This window comes from Hyla sarda, chromosome 4 (genome assembly GCF_029499605.1).
Source record: "Hyla sarda isolate aHylSar1 chromosome 4, aHylSar1.hap1, whole genome shotgun sequence".
Classification (NCBI taxonomy): domain Eukaryota; kingdom Metazoa; phylum Chordata; class Amphibia; order Anura; family Hylidae; genus Hyla; species Hyla sarda.
In genome coordinates, this window is record NC_079192.1 from 304,429,129 (window position 1) to 304,447,741 (window position 18,613).

The 18,613-nt window shown below is 40.6% G+C and overlaps 1 protein-coding gene across 1 annotated transcript; it reads right to left on the bottom strand.

Annotated features, from left to right (window-relative positions):
- Positions 1-1,225: 1,225 nt before the first annotated feature.
- On the bottom strand, positions 1,226-18,380 carry LOC130367471 (sulfate transporter-like). The gene is made up of 3 exons (XM_056569891.1): positions 18,372-18,380; positions 9,166-9,759; positions 1,226-2,818 (listed from the first exon to the last, which is right to left on the bottom strand). Exons 1-3 carry the CDS (start codon positions 18,378-18,380, stop codon positions 1,226-1,228), a joined length of 2,196 nt encoding a protein of 731 aa, XP_056425866.1.
- Between the last annotated feature and the right edge of the window lie 233 nt (positions 18,381-18,613).

Consider the following 18,613-nt stretch of genomic DNA (forward strand, 5'->3'; position numbering starts at 1 on the left):
TTAGAAACTGAATAATTGCACTAGACCAAAATCTATATACAAATCACATGATTTTAATCAACATTTAAATTGTTACAATTAGCTTCATTCAATAAATTTGGAAATCAACAAATTGTTAAACAATGAAGAACATATCACAGGATAAAGTGTCTATAAAAGTCACAGAAAAAGGTTTTACCATAAGGCGCATCCATGACATGTTCATACTTCCCAACAGTCAGCCAGTATCTTTCTGTAAGACGGTCACATGAATCAGACAATAAAGGGTGGATTTATGCAAACTCCTGGCAGTTTACAAATTTTACAAATTTATTGTAATTCCTGGCAGTTTTAAAGGAGATCACTGGGACAGAAAAACTATCCCCTAAGGATAAGTGTACGATCCTGTGTATCCTAGCCTTGCTTCTCGGCTTTTGTCCCGAATGGGGCATGTCAAGCACTGCGCAAAGCGACGGCAACAAACCACCTCAATTCATCTCTATGGGAGAGCCGGAGCGCTGAACTTGTAAATCTCCAGCTCTCCCATAGAGCTGCAGTGGTTGAAACGCTCCATTTAGGAGAGCCTGGGCGCTGTGTGGGACATTTATCAGCTATTCTTAGGATAGGGGATACGTTTTTCTATCCAGGAGTACTCCTTTAAAGGAAATCTGTCATCAGTGTCACCTGCACTAACCTGCTGTTACAGGTAGTGCAGGTGACACTGATGACAACGATACTTACCTGGAATCTTCCACCGTAATTTTCATTCTGAAGCCGACATGGAGCACGGGCGGAGCTTAATGATGTCATCACTGCTATATATTGCTAGAAGCAGGACCCAGCAGAGAACAGTAGTGGTGACGTGACTAAGTTCCGCCCATGCTCCAAGATGGCCCTGGAACGGAAGTGTTGGTGATATAATGCAGCTAACATCATGACATTTTGTATTGACCCTTAAATGATTTGTTTATTCCCGTTCTTTTATGCAATTCTGAAAATGAGCAAAATAGTGTCATTAAACATTTGTTGTGTGTTAAGCAATTCTAATTTATAAAACTCCTCTTTCACACATGGTATTTTGGAGATAATTTTTAGTCACAACCAGGAGTGGGTCAAACACACAATATAAGGTGCAGAACTTTATTTTATAGTTTTTCCAAGTGTCTGTTCCACTCCTGGTTTTAGCTAAAAATGCTGACCAAAATACTAGTGTGAAAGAGGTCTATCCATTAAAAAAAAACATGTATTACAGTTTGGTGCCTTCATGGTTTCCATCAACAGTAGAAGAAAACAATTCAGTATTATTTAACCTTGTTTTATTTCGGAACTTCCTCTCTGCGAATGTGACTGCGTCATGAACGCTATGAAATGCTTGTACACAAGCACTGTTATTTGCACTGCTGAAAAATTCTCCCCTGTGAAGTATGCGACGAACTGATGGATTACAGTTGGCAAGAAAAACCCATACTCCAATCTCTTCATAGTCATTGCGGACCTCTTTGAGTACACTGAGACCTACACTATCTACAAACTGCATGGCCCCACAGTCAATTATAAGGGAATGCACAGTGATCGTTGGGATGGATGGCTCAATGGGTTCATGGGGTTTACATATTGTTTTTATTACATTCAGCTTGGAAAAAAAATTGTATTTTGTTTGCATATTGGCTTCTGCCTCTTTCTTTTTGGCTTTTCTTTGTAATGCTAAAACAATTGATGGGTTAACACCTGTTTTCCTAAACAAGGTTGATTTAAAATAATCCTTATTGGCATAGTATAGAGAACCATCAAAGCGATATATTTTGATATTTGGTACGTTGTCCAGCTCTTTGTATTTTAACTGATCTTCATAAATCTCTGTCCCACTGACATGACCCAAAATAGTAGCTCTCGGCCTCTGTGTACGGATTATCACACAGAGCATGGAAAAGCAAACACCCACCAACAGCCCAATCTCAGTGGAAATCAAGGCAGAAGCCAGCATGCTGACCCACCAAACCACTGTGTCTATTCTGCTAATCCTCCACATTTTTGGTGTGTCTCCAATCTTCATTATTGCACCCTTAAGGCTAATAATGGTGATAACTCCTAAAATACAGTTTTGAAGGGAGTAGAAGAGTGGAGCAATTGCTAGAAGTACAAGTAACAAGACTATTGAAGTCACAATACCATTGAGCTGTGTATTGGCACCAGTAGACTCCTTAAGTAGAGTTTTGGCTAGAGCAGCACAGCTTGCAAAAGAGTAGAAGAAAGAGGGGACCATATTGCACATGCCTATAGCTATCATCTCCTGGTTGGTACTGATAGTATACCCATGTTTCTTAGCAAATATTTCAGCCAGGGATACTGTCATTGCAAAGCCAATTATTGCAATGGGGATTGCATCTGTTGCAATTTTTGGAATCAGACCCCAATCTGGTGCTTTAGGGACCTTAAATCCGGTAGGAATTGTTCCACAAATTGAGGATTTATACTTGCCATTGAAGTCACAATAATGGGAAACCAAAGTGGCAACAATGATAACAAACAGCTCTACTGGAAATGGAACTTTCAGCTTACTCTTGTATTTATCATTGAGTTGTTTGATCGGTAGCATGACAATAATCGAAACTGCGCTTGTTAATAGGTCACATATGTTGGTCTTGCTTAAGTTTGAGAAAACATCAATCCATGTCATAATCAAGGACCCTGCACCATCACGACGAGGAATCTTCAAGCCTAAAAGATACTTTATCTGTGAGGTTACAATGGTGAGTGAAGACCCAGTAACAAAGCCACTCAGTAAGGGCTCTGATAAATACATGGAGATAAAACCCAGGTGGAGGAGTCCCATGAGTATCTAAAAAAAAAAAAAAAAAAAAAAGAAACAATAATTTAAAAAAACTAATTACCATGTTCATTTTGGTTTATTGTATTCATATGAAAAGACTAAACAAAACTACAAAGTAAACAAAAGCACAACTGTGTGTGTTTGTATATAGATATGTTACTGTGGGAGGGACAGAAAAGCATTTCCTCTGTAGTATACAGACGCTAATAAGTACTCGAATGATTAAGATTTTTTTAACCTATTAAGGGCCAGGGTTTTTTCCGTTTTTGCATTTTCGTTTTTTCCTCCTTACATTTAAAAAATCATAACTCTTTAAATTTTGCACCTAAATTTACAAATGATGGCTTATTTTTTGTGCATCCAATTCTACTTTGTAATGGCATCAGTCATTTTACCCAAAAATCTATGGCGAAAGGGAAAAAAAATCATTGTGAGACAAAATTGGAAAAACAAACGCACGCCATTTTATAAATTTTGGGGGCTTCTGTTTCTACACCGTAAATTTTTTGGTAAAAATGACACCTTCTGTTTATTCTGTAGGTCCATTCGATTAAAATGATACCCAAATTACGTAGGTTTGATTTTGTCGTACTTCTGAAAAAAATCCTAACTACATGCAGGAAAATGTATTAAATGTACATTTAAAATTGTCATCTTCTGACCCCTATAACTTTTTATTTTTCTGCGTATTTTTTGCACCGTGATCTGAAGTTTTTAGCAGTACCATTTTTGTATTGATCTGACTTTTTGATCTCTTTTTCTGCAGGGGAGATTTATCATTGTTTTTAGAGCATTTTTTCTTGTCTATGTTCAGGCGCAGTTCAGGCGCAAGCAGCATATTTTGAGACTTTTATGCGCCTATAGACAGTTTTACTCTTTTGAACAGTTTTACCCTTAGAATTTTTTCTTTTTGACCATGCAGTGGGATCCATGATATGAGGATGAAAGCGTCATTGTTGCTTGTCCTCACTCACAATATTTAGATAAAAGGACTGGGCAACACCAGGTACTCTGCTAGTATATAGTGCATAGAGCATTTCAATTAGCCTGCAATTTGTGATATGCCTAAGACAGGTAAAGCCAAAGAGAGAGAATAAGGTCATCCTGTCTGCTATACTTTTGACTGTGGCCTGGAGATGTCATTACAAATGTTACTTTTTGTCTTATCAGTCATCTACACAACATTTAACATAAAGTGAGCAACCATTATTAGGTAAATGTATTTTCGTGACAATATGATTACTTCTCTTCCTGACTGCAACTTTTTTTCAGAAAAAAAGAGAAAAGAAAACCAGGGCAACTCACCAAATACGTAAACTTCAAGCTTCTTTATTAATCCATGAAGGGTATAAACAGTGCAAGAGACGGGTGGACAGAACACAGGGGGATGTTCGTTCGGGGCTACGGTGCCGTTTCGCAAGATATGCTTCAACTGGCCCACATCGTCTTCCAGCCAGAAACACATTTAAATAACCCTCCCCTCCGTTGCCATAGAAATGAACCAAACAAAGGTAAGTGCAATTAAAAATGTTAAAAACAACTGTGTGACACACCCAAGACTTCCATTTATGTTAATAATGCACTGAGCTCAGTACGTTCATTAAGACCTAGAGGCCCCATTGCTTCTAAACGAAGAATCCATTTTGTTTCATTTCTTAATACTATTTCTTCTCTGTTTTTCCCAGCATAACCATGTTTGATCCTTTCCAGCCTGGCAAAATGGAATCCATATTTTTCTCTAGAATGAAATTCATTAATGTGTTGAATAAATCTAGTGGCTCCAATGCCGGTCCTGAGGGATAAAACATGTTCGCGGATTCTGTGAAATAAGGGCCTTTTTGTCTTCCCAATATAAAATAATTTACATTTACATACCAATGCGTAAACCACATGAGAGGATCTGCATGTAATACATTGTTTCACATTAATAATATTACCTGCTAATTCTACAATTCTACATTTCATATTTAGAGAGCAAAATGAACATGAACCACAAGTAAAATTCCCTTTTGGGCGTAATTCAGACAGCCAATTCTGTTCCGATGCGTTTTTTCCTTTTTTCAATAAATCTCCAACTGTTTTAGTTTTTCTATATGTAACAATCGGTTTTTCATTAGTAATTACTGCTATATCAGCATCTTCTTGTAAGATATACCAATTATTCGTTATTGCTTTTTCACTACATTATTAATAGGAGTATTTGAAAAAGAAAAAACGCAACGTTTGTTATTTTCGACTATGTCCAGTTCCAAGAGGACTTATTCAAGGGTGTCCGTAAATTAAATTTAAAAAAAGTTTTTTCTGCAGTAAAAAATGAAAATAAAAATGTAATCGTACTCGAAGGTGAAACTAGCTGTAAAATAGGGCCTTTAGGGTTTTGTGTACCTAGTGAATTTAATGAGGAGGAGCTGGAATTAGTCACGTTCCTTGCTGATATATGTGATCAGGTGTCTGATGGAACAGATAGGACGAGTGATAAGTTTTTTTTCAGGAGGTAATCCCTCGTTGTTTAATCCTCCTGTTACACCTGGGAGTCCACTTGATATATTCCAGAAGTCAGTTCTAAAAAAGTTAAAGCCCTCATTTACCCGAAGGTCCAGAGCAACATCTTAGATAGAGAACAAATAGCCCTAGATAAATTAATAAAAAGGGAAGATATTGTTGTTACCAAGGCTGATAAGGGTGGGGGTGTAGTTCTTTGGAAAACCACTGACTATAACACAGAGGCTCTTAGACAGTTAGGAGATGAGAACACCTACTGTAAATTGAAAAAAAAGATCCCTGTCCACAGATAATTAACAACCTGAGATCGTTACTTCGGAAATTTCATGAAAAAGGGGTTATCAGTAGGAAAAGTGCTGAACGTCTCCTCCCTAGGAACATTAAAAAACCCTCTTGGTATATATTGCCTAAGGTCCACAAGTCGGTGACCCAGCCCCCAGGGCGTCCCATTGTCTCTGGGATTGGGTCACCGACTGAATATTTGTCCAGTTATGTTGATTGGTTAGTGTCGCCTTTATTGAGAGAATTACCTTCATATCTCAGGGACACCGGAGATTTAATCAACATTTTGAATAATTTCCATTGGCAACCTGGTTTAAAACTGTGTTCCGTGGATGTGGAGAGCCTATACACCCGAATCCCTTTGGATTCGGGTGTGCAGGCTATGACCTCTATCCTACGGAAAACAGGCAAGTCATCTGACTTTATTGAGTTTGTTACTGAAGCCCTTACATTCGTGTTGAGTAATAATGTCTTCCAATATGGAGGGGATTGGTATAGACAGACACATGGTACAGCCATGGGGTCTCCTACCTCATGTGCTTATGCCAATATTTTCCTCTCCATGTTGGAAGACAAGTGGGTGTTCACATCCAAGAACCCCTTTATTGGTAAAATTAAACTTTTTCTCAGATATGTGGACGACCTCTTTATTATTTAGGATGGGTCACAGGATGAATTTGCTGCCTTTGTTGAGTATCTTAACCAAGTGAATGGAGTTAATATGTTTTTTACATATGTAAACATCTTGAATTTCTAGATGTACAGATAGATATTGTGGATAGCAATATAGTGACATCTGGTTTTAGAAAATCGATTGCCAAAAATTCATTGTTACATTATCAATCATCCCATCCCCCCCAGGTTAAAAATAGTATACCATACAGTCAGCTAGTCAGATTAAAACGAATTAATAGCAGCCCCATACTGTTTCAAAAACAGGCAGATGATTTACAGTATCGATTGGAACAGAGAGGCTATTCTCTTAATTTAATTCTAGATGCAAGAAAGAAAATAGATTGAGTACCAAGAGAGGTTTTGCTGAAAACGAAAGACAGAAAAAATAACAAACGTTGCGTTTTTTCTTTTTCAAATACTCCTATTAATAATGTAGTGAAAAAAGCAATAACGAATAATTGGTATATCTTACAAGAAGATGCTGATATAGCAGTAATTACTAATGAAAAACCGATTGTTACATATAGAAAAACTAAAACAGTTGGAGATTTATTGAAAAAAGGAAAAAACGCATCGGAACAGAATTGGCTGTCTGAATTACGCCCAAAAGGGAATTTTACTTGCGGTTCATGTTCATTTTACTCTCTAAATATGAAATGTAGAATTGTAGAATTAGCAGGTAATATTATTAATGTGAAACAATGTATTACATGCAGATCCTCTCATGTGGTTTACGCATTGGTATGTAAATGTAAATTATTTTATATTGGGAAGACAAAAAGGCCCTTATTTCACAGAATCCGCGAACATGTTTGATCCCTCAGGACCGGCATTGGAGCCACTAGATTTATTCAACACATTAATGAATTTCATTCTAGAGAAAAATATGGATTCCATTTTGCCGGGCTGGAAAGGATTGAACATGGTTATGCTGGGAAAAACAGAGAAGAAATACTATTAAGAAATGAAACAAAATGGATTCTTCGTTTAGAAGCAATGGGGCCTCTAGTTCTTAATGAACGTACTGAGCTCAGTGCATTATTAACATATATGGAAGTCTTGGGTGTATCACACAGTTGTTTTTAACATTTTTAATTGCACTTACCTTTGTTTGGTTCATTTCTATGGCAACGGAGGGGAGGGTTATTTAAATGTGTTTCCGGCTGGAAGACGATGTGGGCCAGTTGAAGCATATCTTGCGAAATGGCACTGTAGCCCCGAACGAACTTCCCCCCGTGTTCTGTCCACCCGTGTCTTGCACTGTTTATACCCTTCATGGATTAATAAAGAAGCTTGAAGTTTACGTATTTGGTGAGTTGCCCTGGTTTTCTTTTCTCTTTTCTACGGATTATTTGCATTGGACTTTGCTATTACCAGTGAGCACCATCAGACGTGGTTGAGCCAGCAGAGGCATTGGATGTCAGGTGCTAAGAATTAGGCAAGCAGTGCCGAGTTTTTCTCTCTACTATTGAATTTTTTTCAGATAACTTACCGTATATACTCGAGTATAAGCTGAGTTTTTCAGCACGATTTTTCGTACTGGAAACGCCCCCCTCGAGTGAACTCTCCACCTGTCAATCCTTTCTCAGTGGTCTTCAACCTGCGGATCTCCAGATGTTGCAAAACTACAACTCCCAGCATGCCCGGCATGCTGGGAGTTGTAGTTTTGAAACATCTGGAGGTCTGCAGGTTGAAGACCACTGCGGCCTTCGTCATCATCCAGACCCCCCCTTAGTTTTCTACACACCTCCCCTCGGTGGGAAGGAAGGGTGAGCTGTTCCGGGCCATCTATGCTGCGGGGACCATGCGGTGGGGAGGGTTAGTCGTTCCGGGCTGTACATCTTCACCGGGAGGCCCTCTTCTCCGCTCCGACCTGGACTAGTGACGTTGCCTTGACGATGACGCCCAGAGACGTTCATGCGCAGGTCGTCATCGTAAAGGCAACGTCACTAGTCCGGGGCCAGGCCGGAGAGGAGAAGAGGGCCTCCTGGTGAAGATGGACAGGCTGGAATGGCTAACCCTCCCCACCGGATGGTCCCTGCAGCATAGATGGCCCGGACCAGCTCACCCTCTCTTCCCACCGAGGGGAGGTGAGTAGAAAACTAAAGGGGGGTCTGGATGATGACGAAGGCCGCAGTGGTCTTCAACCGGCAGACCTCCAGGTGTCCCGGCATGCTGGGAATTGTAGTTTTGCAACATCTGGAGGTCCGCAGGTTGAAGACCACTGATGAAGGGATTGACAGGCGGTGATGATGAAGGGGGGGGGGAATGATGACAGTAATCTGGATGATGACGGGGGGATGATGACAGGTGGTGATGATGACAGGCTATGATGCTGAAGGGGGGATGATGACAGGGTGATGATGAAGGGGGGGATGGTGACAGGGTGATGATGACAGGCGGTGATGATGAAGGGGGGAATGATGACAGTGGTATGGATGATGACAGGGGGGGATGATGACAGGCGGTGATGTTGACAGGCAGTGATGATGAAAGGCAGTGATTATGAAGGGGGGATGATGACAGGGTGATGATAAGGGTGGGATGATGAAAGGGTGATGATGACAGGCGGTGATGATGACAGGCGGTGATGATGAAGGGGGGATGATGACAGGGTGATGATGACCGGCAGTAATGATGAAGGGGGGGATGATGACAGGGTGATGATGATGGGGGTGTTAATGACGGGGGTCTGAATGATGACAGGGGGGATGATGACATGGGGGGATGATGTATTTCCCACCCTAGGCTTATAGTCGAGTCAATAACTTTTCCTGGGTTTTTGGGGTGAAATTAGGGGCCTCGGCTTATTTTCGGGTGGCTTATACTCGAGTATATATAAAGTATCATATAGTCTAGATAACAAAGTTTGACATATTAGAAATCTTCCACTTTACCTGGTAAACTCCAGCCATAAATGTTAAAGATGTGGCCACCATAATCGCATAACAACCTCGACCACATACAGTTCCATTAGTAGAAAGTGTTGAATTTAAAATGATGTCACCTTCTTCTGGAAAACCTGCAGCTCTGAGCTGTTTGTTCACAGACTCCCCTACCATAAGACAGAGTACACCAAATGTACCAACACAATTATGGCGAGATGTAGCCATTAAGAAGTAAATGATACAGCAAAAAAAGTTAGTGTATAGGCCATAGATTGGATCTTGACTTGCCAAGAGTGAATATGCAATGGCCTGGGGAATAGTGACAATGCCAACAATGAGTCCAGACACAATGTCACCTAGCAAATATTCCTTAACTTTGTAGCGAGGAAGCCAAGTAAGCACAGGGAAAAGTTCAAATAAAAAATTGCCACATTTTCCTGGGCTACTTTTGCAGCATTGTTTCGTTTTTTCCCAAATGACTTCTTTGGGATTGAGTGCTGGTTTGATTTGTTCTTCAAGTTCCACTGAGTTATAAGGTAGTGAAAATGAGCGGTCAGCTTGGTCAGGGAACTCATTCTTGACAGGAAGATCAGGATCCATATACTAAAAAAAATCATGACAAGTCAAGATTACGTTTATAAATATTATAACAACCTATGGCAATGATGATAATAATAATAAATAATTATACATTCAAACTGGATTTGTCAATAATCATCATTGTGACATCATAACAGCATAGACTTGGTTTGTTGACTATTTGAAAGGTGGAAATGCACCAAACTTATTAGAAGGCACATTCCTTTAAATAGATGTCATGGTCTTAATCATTTTAACTACTAATACTTGTGCCCAGCTTTGTAAATGTGTGCCAAATTGTTGGACCTAAAATATGGTAGATATATATCACCTGTTGTGATATATACGGCTACAACAGGTGATATATATCTAGCACTAAAAAGTTCATTGATCCTATCATGATGGGTAAAGTAAAACATGTATATTTAAATGGGCACTGTCAGATACAAAAGCTTTTGATATGTTATAAAGCATTGCAAAACAATATGTTTTGCAAATGCTTTCATCAGAAAATTTTCAGTATTTCATGAAAAAGCCAGTAAAAAAACTGGCCACTAGGGGTCCCCCTACCTCCTGGACAAACACACCAGTCTGGCCATGTCCAGGGGTCATTGCTACATCATGGACCCACTTCATTGATTGACAGGGCTGCATGCAGGTACAGCGCTGCTGTGCTCGCTCCCAGGCCACTCACTCTGCCTATGTGAGCGTGTGTCCACCGGGAGCGAGCATGCGCACGGACCTTAGTGAGCCTCTGGCGCATCACAGGATACATTTTATATGTTTATTTATATATGTTTAGGAGTCCTGTACCAGGTTCCCACAGAGGGGGATGTGCAGGGGCTTCAAGGTGCCATCCGACCCGGGACTGGAGGTAGATAAATCTGAATGTCATAAAGTCCCAGAGCCGGTGGAGCAGGAGGGAGAGGTGGCCCCGGGCATAGAGCAGGAGCTGCCAACCTCTGGACACCGCCGCCCGACTGCTGAGAGCTTAGTACCTGTTCCATATTAGTATATGTACACTGCCTAACCTGTCACCCTCTGAAACCATCATGCCTGGGTCCCCCTCCTCCCCATCCCTCACTCTGCTCTAAAACTGTAACTCATATCATGCCCTGACAGCCTGCATATCTCCACAGCAGGCAGGACAGGTGGGTTCAGTAGAACCACCAGGCATTTTTGTTTTGCAGCCCACACAAGCATAATAAGTGACCGAGGCCGCAGTGACCTGTCTGGTGTGGGGGGGGGGGGGGCGTTTCTGGGTTCGGACATTGTGTAAGCAAATGAAACAGCAAATATATATAAATATGACAGATATACAGGCTGTCAGGGCATGATATGAGTTGTAGTTTTAAAGCAGAGTGAGGGATGTGGAGGAGGGGGAGGAGTCAGCACAGTGAGGAGAATAGAGGGACCCCCCCCCCCTATGCTTCTGCATGAACAGAAAATTCACTGAGCAATCACTGCAAGTAAATAAAGGTAATTATGAGAGAAATATAGGTCACAGACACATAAAAATTACATTTTAAGAGAAACCTTTGTTTTCAATTGAATTGACATGCTGATATGTAAAAAGTTAAGAGCAAGATAGGGAGAGAAGAGATTAACAAATTGCTTCTCCCACCTCTTTCTAGCAAACATTGGGGGTTTAATCATCCACTCCCTGATAGATCAAAGCATTTGACATGTCCCTTTGACATTGAATTTTTTTTCTTCTTTTTTTAAGTGACAGTGAACATTTGAATAAATTCTATATAAACACACTGGGGGAGATTTATGAAAACCTGTCCAGAGGAGAAGTTGCCCAGTTGCCCATACCAACCAATCAGATTGCTTCTTTCATTTTGCAGAAGACTTGTTAAAAATGAAAGAAGCAAGCTGATTGGTTGCTATGGGCAAATGGGCAACTTCTCCTCTGGACAGGTTTTGATAAATCTCCCCACACTGTGACTAAATTTGACATGGCATGTATACATTTTTAGGATTGTAATATGTGCTGCATATCACTATTTTGACAGTTTTAAGTGAAAGCAAAATACTGAAATAAAATAGATATAAAAAATGGCAATATAAAAAATAAATACCGTATATACTCGAGTATAAGCCGACCCGAGTATAAGCCGAGACCCCTAATTTCAACCCAAAATCCCAGGAAAAGTTATTGACTCGAGTATAAGCCTAGGGTGGGAAATACATCATCCCCCCCTGTCATCATCCAGACCCCCGTCATCATCCAGACCCGTCATTAACATCCTCATCATCATCATCCCCTTGTCATCATCCCACACATCCCCCCTTCATCATCCCCTTGTCATCATCCCACACATCCCCCTTCATCATCCCCTTGTCATCATCCCACACATCCCCCCTTCATCATCCCCTTGTCATCATCCCACACTTCCCCCCTTCATCATCCCCTTGTCATCATCCCACACATCCCCCTTCATCATCCCCTTGTCATCATCCCACACATCCCCCCTTCATCATCCCCTTGTCATCATCCCACACATCCCCCCTTCATCATTCCCTTGTCATCATCCCACACATCCCCCCTTCATCATCCCCTTGTCATCATCCCACACATCCCCCCTTCATCATCCCCTTGTCATCATCCCACACATCCCCCTTCATCATCCCCTTGTCATCATCCCACACATCCCCCCTTCATCATCCCCTTGTCATCATCCCACACATCCCCCTTCATCATCCCCTTGTCATCATCCCACACATCCCCCCTTCATCATCCCCTTGTCATCATCCCACACATCCCCCCTTCATCATCCCCTTGTCATCATCCCACACATCCCCCTTCATCATCCCCTTGTCATCATCCCACACATCCCCCCTTCATCATCCCCTTGTCATCATCCCACACCCCCTTCATCATCCCACACCCCCTTCATCATCCCACACCCCCCTTCATCATCCCACCCCCCCTTCATCATCCTCTTGTCATCATCCCACACCCCCCCTTCATCATCCTCTTCTCATCATCCGCCCTCAGTGGTCTTCAACCTGCGGACCTCCAGAGGTTCCAAAACTACAACTCCCAGCAAGCCCGGGCAGCCATCGGCTGTCCGGGCTTGCTGGGAGTTGTAGTTTTGAAACCTCCGGAGGTCCGCAGGTTGAAGACCACTGCGGCCTTCGACATCATCCAGCCCCCTCTCACCCCCCTTTAGTTCTGTACAGTACTCCCCTCCGCTCGGCGCTGGTCCGGTCCTGCAGGGCTGTCCGGAGAGGAGGTGGTCCGGTGGGATAGTGGTTCCGGGCTGCTATCTTCACCGGGGGCGCCACTTCTCCGCGCTTCCGGCCCGGAATAGAGGCGTTGCCTTGACAATGACGCAGAAGTACGTTGGCAATGAACGCACCTCTGCGTCGTTGTCAAGGCAACGTGACTATTCTGAGGCCGGGCCCGAAGCGCTTAGAAGAGGCCTCCCCGGTGAAGATAGCAGCCCGGAACCACTATCCCACCGGACCACCTCCTCTCCGGACAGCCCTGCAGGACCGGACCAGCGCCGAGCGGAGGTGAGTACTGTACAGAACTAAAGGGGGGTGAGAGGGGGCTGGATGATGTCGAAGGCCGCAGTGGTCTTCAACCTGCGGACCTCCGGAGGTTTCAAAACTACAACTCCCAGCAAGCCCGGACAGCCGATGGCTGCCCGGGCTTGCTGGGAGTTGTAGTTTTGAAACCTCTGGAGGTCCGCAGGTTGAAGACCACTGCGGGTGGGGGAGTTCACTCGAGTATAAGCCGAGGGGGGTGTTTTCAGCACGAAAAATTGTGCTGAAAAACTCGGCTTATACTCGAGTATATACGGTATGTAAATAAAAAATAATCGATGGAAAAGTGCTTGTCAGTGCACACATTTAAATTACTACAGATTATTTTTACAATGTTAAGATTACTGCAGTTTTTTTACAATGTGCGCAGTGGCAGACACTTTTTAATAGACTTTAATGAAACATATTATCAATAAATACTGCAGTTTTTTGGAGAGTTTTTAATCCTATTTTACTGCAGTATATTTGCATTCATTTTACACTGTGTGAACATAGCCTTAGGTTCGGTTTACACATTGTAAAATCAAATAGAAAAAAAGCAGTAAAATAAGCATAAAAAGCGACAGTATTTTTAATATACTCATGTGTTCCATTAAAGTCTAAACAGACTTCTGTAATTCCATCTGCGTCAGGTCCACTTCTGGTTTTGTGTAAAAATGCTGATCCAAAAATATTTATGGCCATTTATCAACGTTTTAGTCAGGTTTTCTTTACTATATTTGTCGCAAAATTGTCGCAACTGCGACTACGCGATTTGTCGTGCGACATTTTGACTGGAAAGCGAGAAAAGCAAGTTTTCCAAAAATTAACTATTTTGTAATAATTTTAAAATGGACTACGGGTAGTCAGGTATTTATTAACTGCGACAGTCACAACTGCGCAAAAAAAAGTCGCAACAGGGTTAAAAATTGACAAAATTTACTCCAGCTCAAACATGGAGCAGAAAAAGCTACTACCATAGTAAAAAAGGAAAAATTGCTTACGTGAAAGAAAATTATCAACAGGCTGAAACCAGTTGATAAATAAGTCACACATAAGCAAAAAAAAAAAGTAAGGGAAAAATTACTAAAAAAAAGAATACATAAGTAAACATTGATAAATGTCCCTCATTGTGAACATTTGTTCACACACAGTATTGTGGTCAGTGTTTTAGTCAGTATTTTGGTTAGTCTTTTTAGCTGAAACCAGGAGTGGGTCCAAAACAAAGAAAAAGGTACACATTTTTCCATCATACTTTTCTGTGTTGTTTCCACTCTTGGTTTTGCCTTAAAATAGTTAACAAAATACTGTGTGAGAACTCAAAGTGTAACGTAAATTAAGGTAAGACCAGAGTCCTACTGTGTGAAACATTGGCAGAAACACTTTTTTTAAAAGTGCCTCTCTTGTCCTCAGTTTGTATGTGGTAATGCAGCTTAGTTTCATAGAAGTGAAAGGCGTTAAGCTGTAATACCACACATAACCTGAGGCTCAGTGTAACACTGATTTGAAAGAAAGCAGCTACGTTTTTCTAATCTTTGATAACCACTTTTTAATAATAAGAAACTGAACCTTATTACGTTGTTACTAAGGTTGAAGAAAGGTTCATGTATATCAAGTTCATCCTTTCTTAGACCTAGCTGTCATTGTATCTGCCATTAGTGAACTGACTACTGTCTCTTGTAAAGAACCTTACTGTACTGATGCTGGAATTTCCTGCATGTCCCTTAGTACTGTCTACATTTATAGGGGTTGCCCTGTGAAATTTTGGTAAATCCAATGTACCCAGACACCTAATAAAACAATTAAACCTTTAACTTAACTTCCTTGTTTCCTCTTAGCCTCTAGTATAAGGGCACCCATCTAAGACCGGTCTCTGCTGATTCCAAATAATTTGCTAGCTCTAACTTTTGAGATAATGGATACCCCATCAAAAACAGAAATGTTGGGGACAAAGGGCATACAGGTATGCCCTTGCATCCCGGTACTTAAGAACCAAGGGCGTACATATACGCCCTGGTCCCATTACCGGGGTTTGAAGTGCGCTCACAAGCTGAGCACACTTCAAACCTGGTGGGTCCCGACTGCTATCAGCAGCCAGGACCCAGGGTTAATGCCGAGCACCACCAATCGGGCCGATGCCCGGTATTAACCCTTTAGATGCCGCAATCAAAGTTAATTGCAGCATTTAAAAGGAAAGTAAAAGTATCTCGGCAGCTAAGCGGAGTTGATCGGGACCAACGTGGTGAAACCGCGATGTCCCGATAAGCTGAGAGTACAGCGGAGGGTTCTTACCTGCCTCCTTCCCGTCCGATTGGTCTGCAGCAGGCTGGAGCAGCATAGCACCAATAACACTGATCAATTCTATGCTATAGCATATCATTGATCAATATATAGAATCAAAAGATTCCATGATATAGCCCGCTATAGGGGATAAAAAATAAAAATAAAAATAAAGTGTTAAAAGTGAATTGACCCCATCCCGATAAAAGTTTGACCCCCTCTTCCCATTTTAAAATAAAATAATAAAATAGAATTAAGCATATGTGGTACCGCCGCGTGCGTTAATGTCCGAACTATTAAAATATAAGGGTAGCTAAATTGCAGGGTTGATGGCGTGCACGTAAAAAAAAAAAATACCAAGGTCCACAATTGTACATTTTATCATAATTTTTTTTTATAAAAAGCGATCAAAAGTCCAATCAAAACAAAAATGGTACTGATAAATACTACGGAGCAAAAAACAAGCCCTCATATAGCCCTGTATGCAGAAAAATAAAGTTATAGGGGTCAGAAGAGGACAATTTTAGGCTGCTTTCACACTATAAATTTCTCTGTTTAGGAACTTCCGTCACAAGTTCCGTCACTACAGCTGCGAAACCCGGCCGTTACAAAACCCCTGACGGCCGTGACTAAATTGCATTGCAGCCTATGGGGTTTTGTAACTGCCCGTTTGCACCCGTATATGCCCGTACTTCATTAGGGGCGTTATACAGTGACGGGACATTGTGGCGGAAAAATTACTGCATGCACGATATCCCGTCACTGTATAACGCCCGTAATGAATTACGGGCATATACGGGTGCAAACGGCAAGTTACAAAACCCCATAGGCTGCAATGCAATCTAGTCACGGGCGTCAGGGGTTTTGTAACGGCCAGGTTTTGCAGCTGTAGTGACGGAACTTCTGACGGAAGTTCCTAAACGGATAAATTCATAGTGTGAAAGCAGCCTTAAACATACTAATTTTGGTGCAATAGTAAAATATAATATAACCTATATCAATTAGGTATCCTTGCAACAGTATGGACCTACAGAATAAAGATAAGGTGTAATTTTTACCGAGAAGTGCACTGCGTAGAAACGGAAGCCCCCAAAAATTACAAAATGGCATTTTTTTTATTTCTCCCCACAAATAATTTTTTTTTTGTTTCACTGCAGATTATGTTATAAAATAAGTGATTTCATTACAAAGTACAATTGGTGATGCAAAAAACAAGCCCTTATATGGGTCTGTAGGTGAATTGAAAGCGTTATGATTTTTAGAAGGGGAGGAGAAAAAAGAAAAGTGCAAAAACGAAAATTGGCATGGTCCTTAAAAGGGTATTCCAGGCAAAAACTTTTTTTTATATATCAACTGGCTCCGGAAAGTTAAAGAGATTTGTAAATTACTTATATTAAAAAATCTTAATCCTTCCAATAGTTATTAGCTTCTGAAGTTGAGTTGCTGTTTTCTGTCTAACTGTTTTCTGATGACTCACGTCCCGGGAGCTGTCCAGCTCCTATGGGGATATTTTGCCATCAGGCACAGCTCCCGTGACGTGACATCATCATTGAGCAGTTAGACAGAAAACTTCAGAAGCTAATAACTATTGGAAGGATTAAGATTTTTTAATAGAAGTAATTTACAAATCTGTTTAACTTTCCGGAGCCAGTTGATATATAAATAAAACTGTTTTTGCCTGGAATACCCCTTTTAAGGTCAATATGGGCTTGGTCCCTAAGAGGTTAAAAAATAAATATTGGTCAGCCATATTCCACATAAAAATCACATGGCAATTGTCTCCAATCAAACAAAAGTTAACATATGAAACAAATAAAAGTATAGTATTTGGTGCAATAAAAAACCACAACAAAGTAATCACAATGCATACTAAAGTGCATTTCATATGATTTTCCTAAATATGGCTCATCAGAACTCTCATTTGGAAACTCCAGCTGAAGTCTACTGTTAGGTATCTATTACATCTACCTGTACAAAAACCTCTTCTTTTGTTTCTCATTAAATTCACAAAGAGTATGCTCATATTAGTTCCATCGTCAAAGCATGTTTTGCACTCTCTTAGTAAATGTTTTGTGGTTATACAAGAAGACAACAAGAAGATAAGAACAACTGAGACATAACAGCACTGGACTGGGATTTTTTTTGTGAAATTTGAGTTTTGTGTAATTTGAGTTTTGTTTTTATTATACTCTATTACATTCTAATGATCTTTATTAGCTCTAATATCCCACAATCAAACAAAGCAAGGGTACTTCATGTATTCACTTTGCTGTCTGTGCAAGAAGTTGACAATCTGTAGATCAACATAAATAGTTCTGATAATAGTAGAGTTTCTGATCTTAAAGCAAGAAAGACCAACTGTATATGTCAGCAGATCTAAGGGTATTAGGGTAAAATTAGTATTAAAGGGATATCCAGTAGGTCAACAACTAGAACCAATGTAGCAACATTCAGATCATTTTTGGATTTAATATCTCCAAAATACCCTATATGTCATTGGCAATTAAAAATGTTGAATATAAATAATACTACTCTTACAACAACTACTACTACTGCTGCTACTACTACTACTACTACTACTACTACTAATCTATATAATCAGATAATCAGCCACTGCATTGTCATTATACTCTATAGTGTATTATAGTTGTATCCCCCCAATATAATAAAGTTTTTATATCTGAGATCATATAAAATCTCAACAAATGGCTGTTGTATCTGTAGCTAATAAACTCTACATTAACCAAATAGTGAATAGTGATGGTATGCATATACTTAAATACAGGATATTGAAATGGCAAGATAACACTGTTACAAACCTGAGCCATCATTCACCAGCCTGAGGAAATACGGTGATTCTCAGTTGATCGCCTATCACATCAGTGAACAGACTCTTATACCACTGCGCACGTATCCTAGATGATGTCATGGATGGGAACTGATCATTTCAGTGAAAACAAATAAAGTGTCCTCTGTAATTTTCCAGAACACATTTGTTGGCGTGTAAATAATTAGGGAAAACAAAAGGTGCACCTTCACCTGTGTCAGATTTACACTTAGC